Source organism: Crassostrea angulata, chromosome 9 (assembly GCF_025612915.1).
Source record: "Crassostrea angulata isolate pt1a10 chromosome 9, ASM2561291v2, whole genome shotgun sequence".
Lineage (NCBI taxonomy): Eukaryota > Metazoa > Mollusca > Bivalvia > Ostreida > Ostreidae > Magallana > Magallana angulata.
Genome location: NC_069119.1, coordinates 16,544,791 through 16,562,848, shown reverse-complemented (window position 1 = coordinate 16,562,848; position 18,058 = coordinate 16,544,791). Strand labels below are relative to the sequence as shown.

General features: G+C 32.2%; 2 protein-coding genes across 3 annotated transcripts; both read left to right on the top strand.

The window, feature by feature from the left end:
* The first annotated feature begins 329 nt into the window (after positions 1-329).
* Positions 330-17,143, top strand: LOC128164293 (uncharacterized). 2 transcript variants are annotated; one of them, XM_052828069.1, is made up of 2 exons: positions 330-520; positions 15,005-17,143. In XM_052828069.1, the coding sequence occupies exon 2, from the start codon at positions 15,024-15,026 to the stop codon at positions 16,650-16,652; it is 1,629 nt and encodes a 542-aa protein (XP_052684029.1). In that variant the 5' UTR covers positions 330-520; positions 15,005-15,023; the 3' UTR covers positions 16,653-17,143. The 2 variants fall into 2 exon arrangements, with proteins under 2 accessions (XP_052684029.1, XP_052684030.1); XM_052828070.1 differs by lacking the exon at positions 330-520 and adding an exon at positions 12,697-12,740.
* Positions 1,583-3,598, top strand: LOC128164294 (uncharacterized). The gene has a single exon (XM_052828071.1). It carries the CDS (start codon positions 1,925-1,927, stop codon positions 3,083-3,085), a length of 1,161 nt encoding a protein of 386 aa, XP_052684031.1. The 5' UTR covers positions 1,583-1,924; the 3' UTR covers positions 3,086-3,598.
* Positions 17,144-18,058: the final 915 nt, after the last annotated feature.

Sequence of the window (18,058 nt, the reverse complement as noted above, 5' to 3'; positions counted from 1 at the left end):
AAAAATTACAAACTGTTATATTATTTTTCATTTAAGGAAACACAGGTAAAGTTTACCTGTGCCCCTTTAGAAGGCCCCATAATTGCCCAGTATAATTGAATAATGATAATTGGGCAGTAGGCGTTCGGAGAATCAGCCCTTATGAAAGCTACGTTTTTTAGTGACTCATTTGCGACAGATTGTTTGCTTTGCGATTTAGAAAAATAATCGAAATATTTAAATGACCTGAATTGAAAAATAAATCTTTTGAATTTATTTCGCGGGACAATGAATAATGTTGAAATCTATGTTGTTATTTATAGAATACAGGAAATCCCATTGACTTTCATTTTATTTATTTTTTCTTGTATAGCGGAAAAGACGTTTGTAGCTCAATGTTTTAATATCGTAAAAACTTGGATTTTGGTGGAGTGAAATAGATGCGTTACCAAATCTTGCGTTTTAAATAAAAATAAAGCCGAAAAAAGCACTTACAGAATTTAGGAAAACAACGTCTTTACCCTGGCGATACACTTTAAAGGTAAATATTTTAAGAGAGAGATAGAGAGAGAGAGAGAGAGAGAGAGAGAGAGAGAGAGAGAGAGAGAGAGAGAGAGAGAGAGAGAGAGAGAGACTTTATGTTTAAGGGGACCTAGACACGATTAAAGCTATAAAAAAAAATCATCTTAATTTTTTTTTTCATTTTAATGTCTAATGTAATCATGATGAACATGTATGTTTTTAGTGCATTGCCAAAATTTTCAATTAAAATATCGAGTAAAAAGAACGTTAAAGAGGTTGTATTTTCTTTTATTTTGTAAAGGAAGCTCGTCCTGTTATTATTTACATATGTCTTGTATTGGTTAAAATAACATTTCAATCTAATGTGTTTTTCGTTGGTTGTCGATAACAGCATTTATGAACTTATTAATCAGTTTCTCTTGTTTACCACAATTAGTTATTTTGTCCAAAAAAAAAAAAAATAAAGTAAATTTTTTACTTGACATTATTTGTAAACAAATATAAGACTCGATCGAGTCTCGTTTCATCACAACATTTTCTTTCATGACTGTGTCTCGCTTTTAACTTGACTTCTAAATACAAACTTGGTGAATAGCTCAAAATACACAAGCAAATCATTTTATACATAGAGATTTTTAAAAAAAGCTTTCATTTGAATTCGAGTCTAGGTCACTTTAAACACATGTGACTGCATATTGTGTGATTGCCCCTCTCACCAAAGCGGAAGATTGCCTAAAAACAATTTATCATCGATTCGGTTTATTATGTGTTGCCTTTTTTGCAAACAATATCATAAAGTGTAAATCAATACATGTTTATTAAAGGTACACGTCTGTATAGTGTATTTTGGTTAAAAAATTTAAATGCAGGCCCAGGCGGTTTTTTTTTACATTTACTTAATAATTATATATGTCCTGACCTAAATTTTTAAACCCCTTTGAATTCAATGTACAAAACATCTCCTTCTGAAGTTTTAATTTATTTTGATAATCGGTTGGAGTTATTCTACATGTAAACTATTGGTGGGGAGGGGTTCGAACAAAAAAATTGAATAAAACTTTGATAAGGAAAATATGACTTTATCGATTTCAAACACGACAAAACTCTGTTTAAAACCGAGGCGTATAACATTACTCAAGCCGTTACTCGTATGGTTGAGAATATCATCATACAATCCACTGAAAAAGATCCTCACTTTAAAATCAGATCTCTACAGTTGATAGGAAGCATGTACGAAGAAACGAAGATTTCGGTGCCCAACGAGTTCGACTTTTTCGCAGTGTTTGATTATTATGTTATTGGCGAATGAATATTTGGTTTAGAAACCGGGCGTCGGCCTGGTTTTACCAAAATTCGTGTAAAGGAAATTTCTAAAGAGTGGTTAGACTGCTGCCAAGGACTTTATCTGTCTCCACACATTTGTATGAGAAAATTTGAAAGCTTGCTTCCATCACAAATAGCAGACATCGAACCAATCACCACACCATCAGGAACATTGCATGGCTGGAAGAGGAGAAAAAGGACATTCGATTTGTATTGGAAAGATGCAGATGGTTCTAAAATTGACATTGCAGTGGACATTATGCCGGCTTTTCCTGTGATCTACAGAGATCTTCCAACAACATTGCGCGAGGCTTGCACGGACACCAGAATGCACGAGATTGGACCTAATCAAGCTTGCTTCTTAATTCCGAGGTCATGTGAACATTATTACGAGGGGAAGTGTTGGCATAATTCATTTGCGCATGCGGAGAGTGAATTAGTTAGAAAGATGGACGCAGGAAAAAAGAAATGCCACCGTGTTTTAAAACAGTTGTTTACCGATGACTTGATGGGCAAGTCAGGATTCCTAACATCCTATGCATTGAAATCTGCAATAATGTACAAGTCCAAGAAAGAGTTTAACAATGAATTAGATTTTCTTTTGTACATTTTCATACATTTTGCGAAGTGTTTTGATCAAACTTGCATGCCAACCTACTTCTTGACCAAAACAAACGTGTGGAAAAACATCATTGAACATCGCACACAAAATATTTGGGACACAAAATTCTTGTACGATTACCATGTGAAGAGACAAATTATAGAGCATATTGACAAAGATGAACTCAAAGATCCCCCTTGCTTCCCTGCGTGGAATGTGGCAGTAATCCTGGAATTCTGGCGTCGGATGATGATTCTGTTTATAGTACTTTTCTGTAGAGCCGAGTCATCCATGGCTTTAGACTTTGCTTTCAGTTTAATAGACGATGTCCACTCCAAAAGCAACAAATTTTATATGGAAAGGCTGAAAGACTGGAAGATTAATTGGCTGGTAGCAGCGCCTCAGTTTGATGTGATGACATTAAGAAAAAATCACAGAAAGGTTATAAGAGCTCTCGACATTCCCGTATACACGGAATTGGTAGACGAGTTGCACAAATATAAATTTCTTGATATGAGGGCCTGGTTGAACAGTTTGGTTTTAAATAATCAGTATAAATTTGAGGCAGGAAATAATACGTTTATCAATCTCGATGTTCGTAGACTTTCTAATGTATATATGCCCTACATGTCCTCATGTAAAAGCGATGCCTTATTATAACGCCAGGTTTACACCAATCGGTAGCATTTCAAAAACTACAATGTCAATAGAATTGCTGCATTCTTATATGCAAAAGAACGAATGTTCATTCAGTTACTGAGAACTGATTCAGAACCTTTTGTAATGACCCTTGATCTCTAAATTAAAGCAGCTTCCATTGCAATGAAGATAAAGGGCACATTCAAGGATCACGTCAACACTATGAATATTGCAAAACGGCAACTACAAAGTTTGAACCTCAAAATTCAAAGTCTGACACTTGCTATTTCTGAATATGAGAGGACGTCCTACATGTACATATAGAAAGAAACATCAAACAATATTAAATCCTGTGCAGTCGGAATATAGGTAAACTGACATTTAATAGGTGTCCAAAATTATGATTTGTTAAAAAATATGCAGAGATGAACTTCAGTTTTGATTCAAGATTCTTTTTTGGAGAACATCTTGCTTGTTATTCTGCATTGAAAGTAATTATGCATGTCATTGAACAGTATTCTAAATTTACAACCAGGTAAAGGAATGACGAATCTTTATCATAATAAAGAGTATTACTTTTGTTTCCTTTTCTTTTTTATATCCTTTAGAGCGAGTGAGGGAGTTTTTATCTTCAAACTACATCTTTCTATCAAAACGCTTTATATAGCGTAAATTGGATTTAAATTTCGCAATGTTTGATTTATCAGGTAACAAGTACCTTGACAAATACACACATGAGATTGATAAGGGGTTTAAAACTATCAGAGCAGGAAGTGTTTTAAACGTTCAACGCCTGAATGTCACCATGCATATATTCCCCTAAAACTAGTTACTGTCCAGCAATTTTTACAAAAATACAGTTAGAAAGTATCTGGTTACTACATTTGGATTGGAAATCTCACGTGATATGTTTTTCCTTAATTTGAATCTCTTAAAAATGTCTGTCAAAGCATATTTCAAGACAACTCTAATCAAAACATGAAATAACATTTGTTATTAAAGTTCTCTCAAATGGACTTCCAACGTTATTAAGTAAATATTCTTGCCCTCTTCCCTCTTAAAGTGGACACGATTTCATACATGTATTTACCCTTGATCTCTGTATAGCCATTTAAGTTCTTTTTTTTTTTTCAATTGATACTTTCTATCCATATACATCTATTCAAAGATGACACATTTTCCATGTTTTTCGGCATGCATGCACTTTATCGACCCATTCACGTTCTATATGAGGCAAATACTTCTTCAAGACGCGTTTATAGAACATTTACAACCACTTTCAGTGGTAAGGAATACCCATTAAAGTCCAAATTTAACCGACTGATACCCAAGCAAATATATCATAAACTTTCCATTATCAAAATTTGGCCTTTTTCTGTTAAACTGTTTTATTGTCGCATATGCGCTTGATATAATCTATGATTATTCTAGAACATTGTTCAGTGACAAAGCACGGATCCGGACTTGATATTACAGAAGGTTTACTTTAATCCCTGAAACTGATAATAAAGCATACCGTTTGTAAAAATTTATACCACACCATAAACCAAAACAAACTTCTAAGAATTTTTGATTTCCCTTTTTTTCAATTTAATAAAAAAAAATATTTAGTTGTTTTACTTCATGAAAAAATATTTTTGAATTCCCTTTATTTTTGAATTCCCTTTTTTTTCTCTTAAAATAGTCACAAAAAAGTCTGCAGAAGTCTTTGCAACCTGGATGCTTTTGTCAAAACACAACAGACAGAGACTTTTTGAACTGTGTACTGAACTAGTAAAATTACGTTCCCTTGGTTACTAACGCTCTTATGAATATGTCAGCTTTTAAATACTATGATACTTTTGGTTTGATATCGGACAAAACAGACTGCAAACGATATTATTTAGATCTGCATTAGATGTATTAATCTTTGGTTGAAAAAAAGAGATGGATTTCGGTTATTAAAAATAAGTAACTAAAGAAATCAACTTGATGAAATTAACTTGGGTTTATTAAATAATTCTAATAGAGATATTGTGGGTTTTTTCTTTAAAAATTAAAATTCAAAGATTTAGAAGACTGTATGATATCATAATCAGCCAATTTCTTAAATGTTATGTCATTGAAAAAAAAACTATGAGGAAAATTCAGGCCGGTGTAACGAAGAATTTTGACCCGGGTTGAAAATTGACCCGGGGATCATTTTTCAACTTTGAATATTGAGACCAAAGGTGTTGAATAAAGACCCTAAATCGTTGAAAATTGACCCGCATCGTGGAATTTTGATCATGAAACCGGTTCAAAATTCAACAGCAAAGAAGCACAAATTAACGAATCAATATTATAACTTGAGTTTATTTAATTAAAAATTATCAGTTTTTATGTATTTATTCTTTAGATTTATATGTTCACATATTTCAACGGACGGGGGTGGAACCCCCTTCCACCCCCGTCCGTTGAAATGCATGCACAAACTGCGTTAAAATGAGACTTAAATAACTATTTTTTGAATTTACATAGTATCCCTTTAAATATGTACATGTAATAACTATTTTATTCATAATAAACTAATCGCGTATAATGCTGTTTTGTGTGATATCTATATATTTTTAAAGAAATATATGTTTCTTAATAATATTAGTATACATGGTTACACGTTAAAATATTCAATTCAGTAAAACTATTTTTTTTTAATTTGCTGGAGAAGTGTACAAATATAAATAATTTTAAAAAATTACAATATGTCATATTATTTGATTTTGGTTTTACGTTCACCCAGTAAATTGAAACTTTGATATTGTTCATTGAAAATTTTCTGAGTGGGTGTAAATAAAAATCAAAGTACTGAAGTACTGACGGGAGTTGATTTTATCGATTATTTTTTATTTTAAATCAACGATTTGTAATTGTGCATGCATGGCAAGTAAATTCCTGTAAGTATTTGAATTACGCACATTTTTTATGTAATATTTTTTATACATGTAATATTTCCTACAGGAAATTCGTGAAATTCCAATATCAATCATGTTGTGTAATATTCAAAGAATTAGTCCACCAAACTGCGTATCAGTAATCGAAATAGTTATGAGAAATTTTATGGATTCAAGCAAAATTGAACTCTAGTCTCGTTCAACCAGACTCTCAGCTGTATTCGTTAATCTCCGACAAGCAAGAGAGACTCTCTGCTTGTCGGAGATTTACGGAGACAGCCGAGCGTCTGGTTGAACGAGACTATATTGAACTCTGGCGTAGGAATGCATAAAATGTACGACTTCAAAAAATATCTAAATTGTTCGTATCATTTAAAATCTGACTATTTACAAGGTATCTATAAATTAGTTTCCTTGAAAAACAATGCCTAAGAACTCATTTCATCGAATTTATTGATTAGAACTAAATGTTGTCAGCGGTGTTGATTTGTGCTTCGGTCCAAACACGGTTTCACTTTCGGTTTGCCGGAGTAACTGCAAAGGAGAGTTGATTAAAATCAACTCCCAAAAATTACAGTATGTCATATTGAGATTTTTGTGTTTGCACCCACTCAGTTTGTTAAAACTGTGCCTATCTGAATTTTGTATTTACACCCATCCACCAATAACAGTTTACAAAATGATGATATGCTAACATGATTGTACTCTTTCATGAACAATGCTGTAGTAACTATATCTTGAAGCCGATTTTTTGGTGTTTTATTTGTTCCGTTAGAATAACTTCTGATGTAACTAAATATCATCAAATCGCTAATTTTTCTAGGCATTAGCAATTCTGCTTCATGGAATCTGTAGCAAGTTAGCAACCTAATTTTTGTACAGGATGACAATAGAATTTTGCTTTAAAGTTTCTAAATTGCTTTGATCACAAACATTAACATAAATTTACTAACAGTAATTGTTTTCGTCAATATATTGGTAACTTGCATTTTTTGAATAGAAATAAGTAGTGGAAGATCATACAGCAGCGTTGGAGTAGATGATTGACCTTCCTATCACAGCCACCTACATTATTAATTTAATTTAAACGTGTTTAATGTGTATAGTATGTATATATAAGACATGATCAGGTACTTGAATATTAAATAATTATTTGAATATTTATCATATATGATTGTATTACATAGTGTTGGTAGACATGTTCACTCACACCTATATTAACAAACATATCATCTTTATTTATACCTGCAGAGATACAAACATAAGAATGAGATTTTCATGATCCAGCCCATTTGAAAAGAACAGTAAATAAAAGGGAACTGTATATTAAGTAAATATACAGGTATAATACTTAAATAGGTTAAAACAGTGTACCTTAAGAGAATCAAAAACGCTTTGGAGATCTAATATAAGTATAAACATGAGAAACAATTTTTCAATTTTATCTATATGAAAAATCAGAACTACCATAAAGTATATAGTTCATAAAAAATGGTACACTAATGTCAATAAGTTGTTTAAGAAGTTCGTCTCTTTGTTGAGTGTATCTTGGATATCCAGGGGAAAAATCACATTTCCTTCAGATTCAGACCCACAGTATAAACATCGACTCACATCAGATAAAAAATCCTTAAATAAGTAAGCTTTACTAGCTTTATTCCGTAATTGGCGTAAAATAATATTTCCTATTGTCTTAACTGAAAGGTTTGTACGCTCTAGGTGTATTTTGTTTTTTAAGTTTTGACTTAAAAGAAAGATAAAGTTGATGAAATTTTCTTTTCTGCATGAAGATTATTTCATAATTTACATGTAGACGGAGCAAAGCTATTGTAATAAGTATATAGTGGTAGATAGTAAAAAAGCTAATTTGATCTATGATTATATGCATGTTCAGTAAGAAAATATGATTGAATTCAATCTAACATATCTTGTGGTGCTAAACCATTTATATTCTTGTAGAATATAATTAGTTTATAGCTATCCCTTCGAGATTGCAAGGTTTCCAAATTAATCTCACTATATAAAATCATTTTAGAAGAATTAACTCTGATCCCTGGCACTGTCCTGGTTGCTTTAATTTGTACATGTTTAAGCAACTCGGATTTTTCCTTGATACAGCTGCTCCAAATAACATATCTATCAGTTGTATACTTTTCGCATACCTTTTCATGTATATACCATTAATATAATAAGATCAACCATCCTCCGACTGCATATTTAGATGCAAACCTACTTTTTTAAAATTGTTAACATTTTTGCTGTAGAGGGTATATGTTTTTAATTTTGAGAAAATATATTACGTCAGTTGCCTGTGTTTCTAATTTACAGGTGAATAATAGAATTGAAAACTCAAAATAATAGAAATAAATTGCATTTTTAAGAAGAACTATGACTGTATATGCAGAAAATTGGATGGTGCTTCAATAAAGTTAATCAGACAAGTTTATGAAAAATTATTTTTAAGTCGTAAAAACATGTGTAAATATGTATATGCTGTATACATATGTATAAAAAACCCAGTATATATGAAAAAGGATAAAAATATGACAACCATTTATTTATTATTTTGTCAGTGAAATATTCTGACTTCTTCAAATTAAGCATAGGTTTCTGCCATTATATCCTTTTGTCTTGATATAAATATATACACCCTTTACCCAATAAAGCAGTACAGAGGTTATATATTTTCAATTATTAGAAAAATATACAACGTCAGGTGCCTGTCGAAAAGAGCTCTGTTGAATTGCCTTAAAAGTGACGATAACGGGCAATATGTTTGTTTGATATACTTATCAGAGATTGTAACAAGTTTAAACTTACAATTCTGTCACATGAGGGAATGAAAACCATGTCATATATGTCAAAAAGTATTCTAGCCCTACTCGCCTGCTCGATTCCGAAGCAAACGGTCATCTTCTTAGCTTTATTTACATAGTATTGTAATAATAAATGGATATCATATTTTCAATCTAAAAACAAAATGATTAATTGGACATATCAGCCTAAAAGAAATTAGCCACGTCCGCATATGTATCGGACAGTATGTACATTTTAAAACTGAAACTTTCAAATATGTGCATGATTGTACATTTAAACCGTGTAGAGTAAGTTCCAGTTCAGATCAAAACTCTGAGGTTTGGGTCAATTCTCAACAGGATCAATTTTCAACGGGTCGATGTCATCAGAGTTTAGAAAAATCTTTCTCATACCGTTGAAAAATGACCCCGGGTATAAATTTCACGATTTTGGTCTCAATTTTCAACGTTGAAAAATGACCCCCCGGGTCAATATTCAACGTTGAAAAATGACCCCCGGGTCAATTTTCAACCCGGGTCAATATTCTTCGTTACACCGGTTTTTAAATTATGCATTAGATACAGGAATCTCATGTGTAATGTGGCGCTGGATAATGATTTTATGATAGGGTTGCTTTACACATCTAGGCCAATTATTGCCCGATTTTCGAAAACGTGGAACTCTGACACACGTTTTCTTACCCTCGCCCAAATATAACTTATATAACAAACGGTAACATTGTATTTTTACTGGTACATGTAATTTCACTTGGAACGCATTTTGATCTTTAAAAAATTAGTGCATTACCTCACCAAAACCAGTTTAATGTGTATTGTCTTTCATCTGCCTATATACAGATAACATTTACATCACTTAAAGGAATAAAATGATCATTTATTAGCGAGCGCCGGAGCAAAGCGAGCTCTACCGGCAAGGCGTGTGTGAATAGAAAATTCGGTCTAGTTGCACATTCATTCAACGGATTTTTTTGGCGTCAGTAAATCGGACCAGTAACGAATTGTTTTAATCATCCCAGTAGTTCCCTGTAATCATGGCAATTTTTATCACTTCACACTCTCACGAGAATCAGCAAGACAGTAAAAACAATAACGATGTATACGACATACAGTCAATGTTACCTCTAAAGTTCACCTCAGTACACTCTCAATAAAAATGATCGAGTGACGTCACAAAGGTTTACACATTGATACGATAGATTTTTTCGGCGTCAGTAAATTTTGACCCACAATTCATAGTACCAATGGTTTCCAACCTCACGTTCTCGCGAGAATCAGTTAAAGTAATTAAAACTTTTAAGAAGCATATAAAATATTAAAATTTAAGAACATCATGCTTTTTAAGTATATAAAACAGTATACTTCGCGTACTTTTATTTTTCAGGGGAGTTTTAAAGAGTCAGATGACACTTAATCAACGTGAACTTTCACGTCACAATAAGGGGAAATTACTCTAATTGAATTTATTGTAAATCTGCTGAATCTGCTGAAACTGTAAATTGAAAAAAAAAATCAAATAATATGTTTTACGGTGTGACCGTTGGGGCGAGCGCAGAAGGAACCACACACCTGTCATCATTGTTAAATGCAACCCGTGGACTTGCCCTAACCAAAAAACTTTGGCTTTGTCTCGAAAACTTTTACCACCGCAAGGAACCCGAAGCTATCAAACTTTTATTCCAATGGCCCCTTCCTAGTCTTATACACTTAAACAAGCTACCACTGAGCTTTAATAAAATGTTAAACAGACTTACATTGTATTAAAATATTTTGATAAACACAACGCCGTTTTTTTTTTTATGTAGATACAATTATGTTTTATCTTTTCTTTACCTTTTAATAATGATCATTAAAATCAGTAAAAAATAAATTTTGTCTGTTATTTCTCATTTTGTTCCTTGTTGTAACATTTTTTAATTATTTTCCTCTGTGACATTAATTTTGTTTTAAATCTTTTTAATTTTTGTACGCTATATAAGCGCTGTAGACATGTGCCCTCACCCCTTTCTTAGTGTGTGATATCCAATATTATTTGACCACATATGCAACTATATAACAAATACATGTACCCGTAAATATTTTAACAGTTTAATTCTTTTCTTTTATCTATTCATTACAAAATGACGTGGCTGCACGTAGATCTAATAATGATTAGACTTTTCTTTCTTGATAATTTTTTGATTGGATCAATATGACAATAAATTTAGCATGGAACTTGCATGTGTATTTACTAAGCAAAAAAAAAATCATCAAAACAAAACTTATCAGCCAAAGAGTCACCGTTAACACTGATACTGAGTACTTCCTACATTATCCAGTACATATCCTTGATCCACCTCTAAATGTATCGCGGGAAATTAAATCGCGAGATCTTTGTGACGTCATAGTTAACATTCTTTTGCGCTCGACAGTTTTCGTAAATTGTAGGACAAATTCGGAGAAGGAAATGACGTCATATGTCAGCAAAAGTTTTTTTTTACGTAAGCTTATGTGTTGTTTACTTTAATGTTTTTAGAAGGATTTATTTTTATTGATAAGTGAAAATGGTGTATGCGATGTAGAGGTAGGAATTTTCCGTAGAAACACATCCTGTTCCACCATGTTGCTATGCACAGCAAAGGATCACTGGGATAGTAGAACGTTTTCACGCGGGTCCACAAAATTTTCTTTGAACAATGTGCAGATTTCAACTCGAATTTCCTCCGTTCGTACACGTTGTCTATGGAGCTCGCTACGCGAGCGGCGCTTCGCACCGCCTCGCTGCGCTCGCTATTATTTTGTTTTAACATGGGGGGAAGCTCTATGACTAGTCAATGTTTATATGTAAGTTTAAGAAAAAATGTCTACTGCAAAATAAGGGGATGAACTGACGTTACAATCACTTTAAAAGAAGAAATACGGTGCAATGAACATTTATATTAAAATCTTTATTCCTCAACAACATTGTATCTGAGATTAAACTATTGTTTTACTTATAAATAAATAAATTATAACAAATCTTATAAACTATGAATAATGAAAATTTACTGAAAAATAGGTATGTTTTATTTTATTTTGCAATCAAATTCATTTACGTTGTTAATTTTATTTTTATTGATTTATCAAAATTCATTGCTTGATCACATGCTGTGCACGCCCAAACGGTCGCACCGTAAAACATATTATATGTGATATATAATAAAACTATCACTAAAAATAGTTAATGTTTACATAATCATTTAGAGTATGATATAAATTACTTCACGGTAGCTGGGGGCAATGCAAAGTGACCAAGATTGTTAAGACATGACGTAACATCAATTGTTTAATAAACGTCATGTAACAATCTACAAATTAAAAATCGCCCCTATTTACCAATTTTCTTTGCCAGAAAGGAGTACCACAGTTATTGTGAAAGGGTCTTTTCGGCTTGAAAACACATATTATGAGGTATTTTATTTAATAGAAAATATTATTTTAAACGTGCATACACTGTATTTGTTGACGGAAATATGATGTAAAAATGGCATTTGGTTAACATTATATTTGATAAATAAAAAGCATACGCTAGATTATTTTTATTAATCTTATTCTTGATAAAAATATGTAAATAACTATTCACAAAATTGTTCTTTTTATTCCATAATGTTAATTGCCTTACTTCTACGAAAAAAAAAGGAAAAAAGAAAGAGAAGACGAAAGAAAAATATTACAAGAAATATTGCACTATATGTATGCATGTGACATAATTAATATACAGGGGTATATGCATATAATTCCAATGATTACTATAGTATTTATTGATTGGTTGAGTTTATATCAATGTATCTAAAACACATTTTCCATACATCATGTCTGTTAACAAGAACAATCGATACATCTCGTTTACACTTGGCCTTCTTCAATTACATAAACTGCACCTGCACGTAAAATACCATGCAATCTATACATTGAAATCAGCGCGTGACTATTGGGGTAAGTTGCTTGTATTTAGCAGTAAAGACACTCTTTTGTTTTGCTACTTCATTGTACTTTACGTAATATGATTGTGTTATGTAACCGTTAATTTAATGCAGTGTAATGATTGTACGATTACTTCTGTACTTTCTTTTTATCATGTTTTAAAACCTATTAAGATAGTAAAAGCTTTGGGTTTTTTTTATAGAAAGGTTGTAAACATAAGCAAAAGTAAGTACATTATTTGTATCATTGAATTGGAGAGAGAGAGAGAGAGAGAGAGAGAGAGAGAGAGAGAGAGAGAGATGCAGGTGATAAGAAGAAATTTTCTTTAAAATATCAAATTTGAAGAAACTGTGATCGAAAAGATCGGAGAATGGCGCCTCAAAAAACAAGAATGGGTGTAATTTAAGTTGCATCTACTTTGCTAAATTTACCTTTTTACATTCACGATTCAATCGTTTTTAAAGTAGTGTAGTCAGTCTAATGAATTATTTTCCAACAAAAAATTGTTCATCTACACAATTTGGAAGCTAGAAAACTTCTGATCACAAAACAATTCAAATTGGTTTATTTGATCATTTGTCGAAGAATAAATAATTCGGAATATGTAACTGTATACTTAGTGCTATAAAATTACTCCATTAATAGCAAAGAGATTTTTTACCTTTGTACACTTCAAATTGGTGGTAACTTTTATTTTCTTTTAATTCAAAATCAATCATGTTGACAAAATTAATTCCAAAAAATAACATTTGTTTTGTTGCGTCTTTCTTCGAACCTTCTGGTCACCTGTTGTATTGATTTTAATATTATTTGGCAAAAAAAAAACCCAACAGATGTCACCTTTATTATGTATATGTAACGCTAGTTGCATCGGTCCGATTACACATCGCAAGCATGACACAGCATGTAGTAATAGTGTGCCGTATGAATTACAATCAATGTAACTGTAATTGGTTTTTTTCAGAAATTAAAGTGTCGTTCATACTATACGGACTTTGTGTTGGTCCTGGCGCGGGAGAGAAGAGGAATACTCCAATGCAATATCTTCCATAATGCCCGAAAATTTTAATCTTTTAAACATAATATTTTATTACTGTTTTGATTTTTACTGTAGATTCCTTATTTTACGCAAAAACGCAAATACTTAATTCCGCGATTCAACCGTTTTGCATCAAATCACGAGAATATAAAGTCGCAAACGCCGAATCTCTTATCATACTTTCAATGAATTTACATTTGTTCAAAAGATGAAAGGGAGATTTTAAATACTTTATATTTCTATTTATTCCTCGCATTCAGTTAGGAATTTACAGTATTACTTTCAATTGCGATATCACATGTCTTAAATCTGCACTGTCACTATGCATAGTATATTTGTAGAATGAACATTCGCCAACACTGAAGCACAATTAAAAGATAGATTCTTGTCATTAAAACAATAAAACGATTTTTGGTGATTCATTCGGGATATGAAGGTGGCGACATTGCTGAAAAAATACATAACCCGCGTTCGGGGGTTATATATTTTTTTATGCAATGATCGCTACCTTCAAAACCCGCATGAATCACCAAAGAAAGCATTTTATTGTTTATATTTACATCTTCCTTTTGACAAATTAACTAATTGATCGAAAAAGTTAGTAAACTTTACTGAACTACTGTTTATGTACAGTAGTACGTTAGTCGAAAGAAACAGCCAAAACGTCTCTTATGGGAATTTGAGTCTGAGAGCCTCAATTGAAGTCATCTTTTTGTAAGTTCTATGGGCGATACGATGACCTTGTCAGCAAATACAATCTTCCACTGGGTCGCATTATGATTATTTCGTGCAGTTTGTGATTTTTCTCATGATGCTGAAGGTTTCGACCAATCGATAAACGGGGCGTTTAGATTTCAGTCCTGTCAGTTTCCACAGAGCTATGAATTTCAATAGAAGGAATCATACTTGGTTAATATATAAATATAATTATGATAATGTCAAATGCTTCTTTGTCTTATAAATATAATACAAGGCAGACATTACACACACAAACGTTTTAGCACTCGTCCTCATTTCTCGGTTTAGGTATAGCAACAAAAAGAAAAAATATAACTTTTTTTACGCTTAAATTTGTGTACATTAATAAATCACAAAAATAACGTTAAATCTTTTATTAAGCTTTTTGTTTGATTTTTTTTGGCTAATATTATTAATATTATTATGTTGGTTGTTGGTATTTTTCTTTTACACTATGATAGAAAACAAATACAAAATACGTGTTTTTCTTGTTTTTCAGACACCAATTCCGATTGAGCATGTCAATGATTCGTATTCCACCTTATAGATTTAGACTGGTAAGCAAAATTGCAAAAACTCGTGGCACGCGGGGATTCACTGAAAAGACAGCCCGTGCTGTATCAGATTTTATTGAAGTTAAACACAAGGACACATTGTTCAAAAATAAAGATGATCACCTTAATCAAGCCGTTTCTCACATGATGAAGAATATCGTAATAGAATCGTCAAAACAAGACGCTCGTTTTAAAGTCAAAGATTTACAGTTAATAGGAAGCATGTACGAAGAGACGAAGATTTTGGCACCAAATGAGTTCGATTTCTTCGCAGTGTTCGATTATGACATCACTAGCGATAGAGGAATTAGTTTGGAATCTGGATGTAGACCAGGTTTCACCAAAATCCGAGTAAACGAAAATTCCAAACAGTGGTCTGACTGTTGCCAAGGATTTTATTTGTCTCCTCATAAATGCATGAGAATATTTGAAACCCTTCTACCGTCACATCTTGAAAATATTTCACCAATCATCACTCCATCCGGAACATTGTATGGCTGGAAGAGAAGAAAGAGGACATTTGACTTTGTTTGGAAGAAAAACGGCGACAGTAACATGAATATTGCAGTCGACATTATGCCGGCTTTTCCTGTGATCTACAAAGATCTCCATAAAACTTTACGTGAAGACTGCACAGACACTAGAATGGACGAGATAGGCCATAATCAAGTTTGCTACTTAATTCCAAGGTCATGCGAACATCATTACGAAGGCAAGTGTTGGCATAATTCTTTTGCACATGCAGAAAGCGAAATGATTAGGAAAATGGACAGTGGAAAAAAGAAATGCCACCGTGTTCTTAAACTATTGTTTACCAGCGATCAAATGGGCAAGTCTGAATATTTGACGTCTTATGCACTCAAATCGGCCATCATGTACAAATCCAAGAAAGATTTTGACCATGAGCTTGAGTTCATTCTTTTCATTTTTATTTACTTTGCCAAATGCTTTGATCAGACGTGCATGCCAACCTATTTCTTGACTAAAACCAACGTTTTGAAAAATATTCTTGAGCATAGAACGCATAATATTTGGGGATCACACTTTCTTTGTGACACCCTTGTAAGGCGGCAACTAGTTGGAAACATTGAAAAGTCTGAGCTCAGACGGCGTTATCCAGCCTGGAATTCGGCAATAGTTTTAGAATTTTGGCGCCGGATGATGATTTTGCTAATAGTTGTATTTTCCACGACTGAGTCATCAGAGAATATTGAAAAAGTCTTTGAACTGATAATCGATACTCATTCCAATAGCAACTTTTATTATTTGGACCAACTCAGAAACAGAAAGTTGAATTGGCTGCTCGCGGCGCCTCAGTATGACGTGCTTAACATAAGAGCGAAATACCGGAGAGTGATAAGTTCTCTTGACATACCCATTTATACCGAAATGACAAATGAGTTGCAAAAATATAAATTGTTGGACATAGATGCTTTAAACAGTTTAATCAGAGAATATAAATACACATTCAAAGCAGGAAATGATCAGTTTGTCAATTTGGAAGTCCGCAGAGACACCAACGTGTACATACCTAACAGGACCTCGTGTAAAAGTGAGTACTTGTTACGCCAGCAATATACCGTTCGGTACTGATCTGCTAAACACAGATAAGAATTAAAGCATTATAGAAACTGATTGGATTGTTAGCTATATAGTGATGCATCAATCTTATAGAAAAGACAGGATCTTTACAAAATGTAGACTGAATCTTCATTGAAAACCGTTAGTTTCAAAAATTAAAATCTCTCAAATGGAAATTGAGGGCACATTCAAAGATTACTGTCCGTAAAAACAATAAGAAGTTCCGATATCAAAATTATAGGTCTCCATTGTGTATTCATTATATCAGTAGCATTTTTTCATAGTCCTGGTTCACTATGTGGTTCTGATCGAATATAAGAGGCAAAGTGCTTTCTTTTGTTTTTTTTGTTTTTTTGTTTTTGTTTTTTGGTCTTGTTCTCGATTTGGGCACATTCATATATTACTTTAACACTTCAAAGCATATTCTTTGAACAGACAGCAAATCTCAAATTGTAAAGGCGACAATTTAATGTGGATCAGAGTCGTCCTATACTAGTATATGTTGTGCGCTATATAAATGTATATTGTTAAACACTTTTAATATACGTATACTGTGAATAAAATGTTCAGTTCTATATTCTACACTTGAATTAAGATTGTAGTTTAAAGATAAAAAACAATTTATGTTTTGAATGGTTAATACGAGTATTTTTAATGCTTTGTCAATTTTTAAAGTCAAATATTGAGTTATAAGCAAGATGCAGAGTTTCAAATTATTTGTTTTGTAAACAAAGCTCAAGCCTTGTTATTGCTTACATATGTGTTTTATTAGTATAAATTTCAATCTAATGTTACTTTCTTCTGCTGATAATTTTATTTATAAACACATTGAATAAGTTAACCTTGTTTTTAAGAGTCATTTTGTCAATGAAATTGTAATTCCATACTTTTCACCATTGTAAACAAATATAAAACTCGAGCTTTGTTTACATAACAATGAATTCTGACCTCTGTGTCTCTCCTACATGTATAACTTGATTTCTAACATTCCAAGTTTGGTCAATAAAAAATAAAAAATAAAATATTGATCTAAAATTGTGTCCAAGTCCCTTTAAAAGAATTTGTATTGACTCGGTTTTCATAAATCTCATAGGATTTTTATAGCTTATAAAATTTCCTCACAAAATTAACTGAAACACAGTCAATTGTTTTAAAATCATAAATGACAATAAATGTTTTACATCATTTAATTTATTTAATGCGTGTTGGGGCTTTGGAAATTACTTAAATGAGCTTTCATTTGAACGTAAAAATGTTTGCTTAGAGTCCCCTCCCAAATTTTAAATATTTTACTAACATATTTATTTATATCGATAAATCCATTACATGGTATAGGATCTTGTCAAATCAAGAAATCATCTTATATTCGAGTTAGTTCTCAGCTCGTCACATTTTATCTCCGAATCATTCATCACAAG

Excerpts from the sequence above, each read along its gene's own strand:
- LOC128164294 (XM_052828071.1), top strand. The coding sequence starts at position 1,925 with ATGAGAAAATTTGAAAGCTTGCTTCCATCACAAATAGCAGACATCGAA.
- LOC128164293 (XM_052828069.1), top strand. The coding sequence starts at position 15,024 with ATGTCAATGATTCGTATTCCACCTTATAGATTTAGACTGGTAAGCAAA.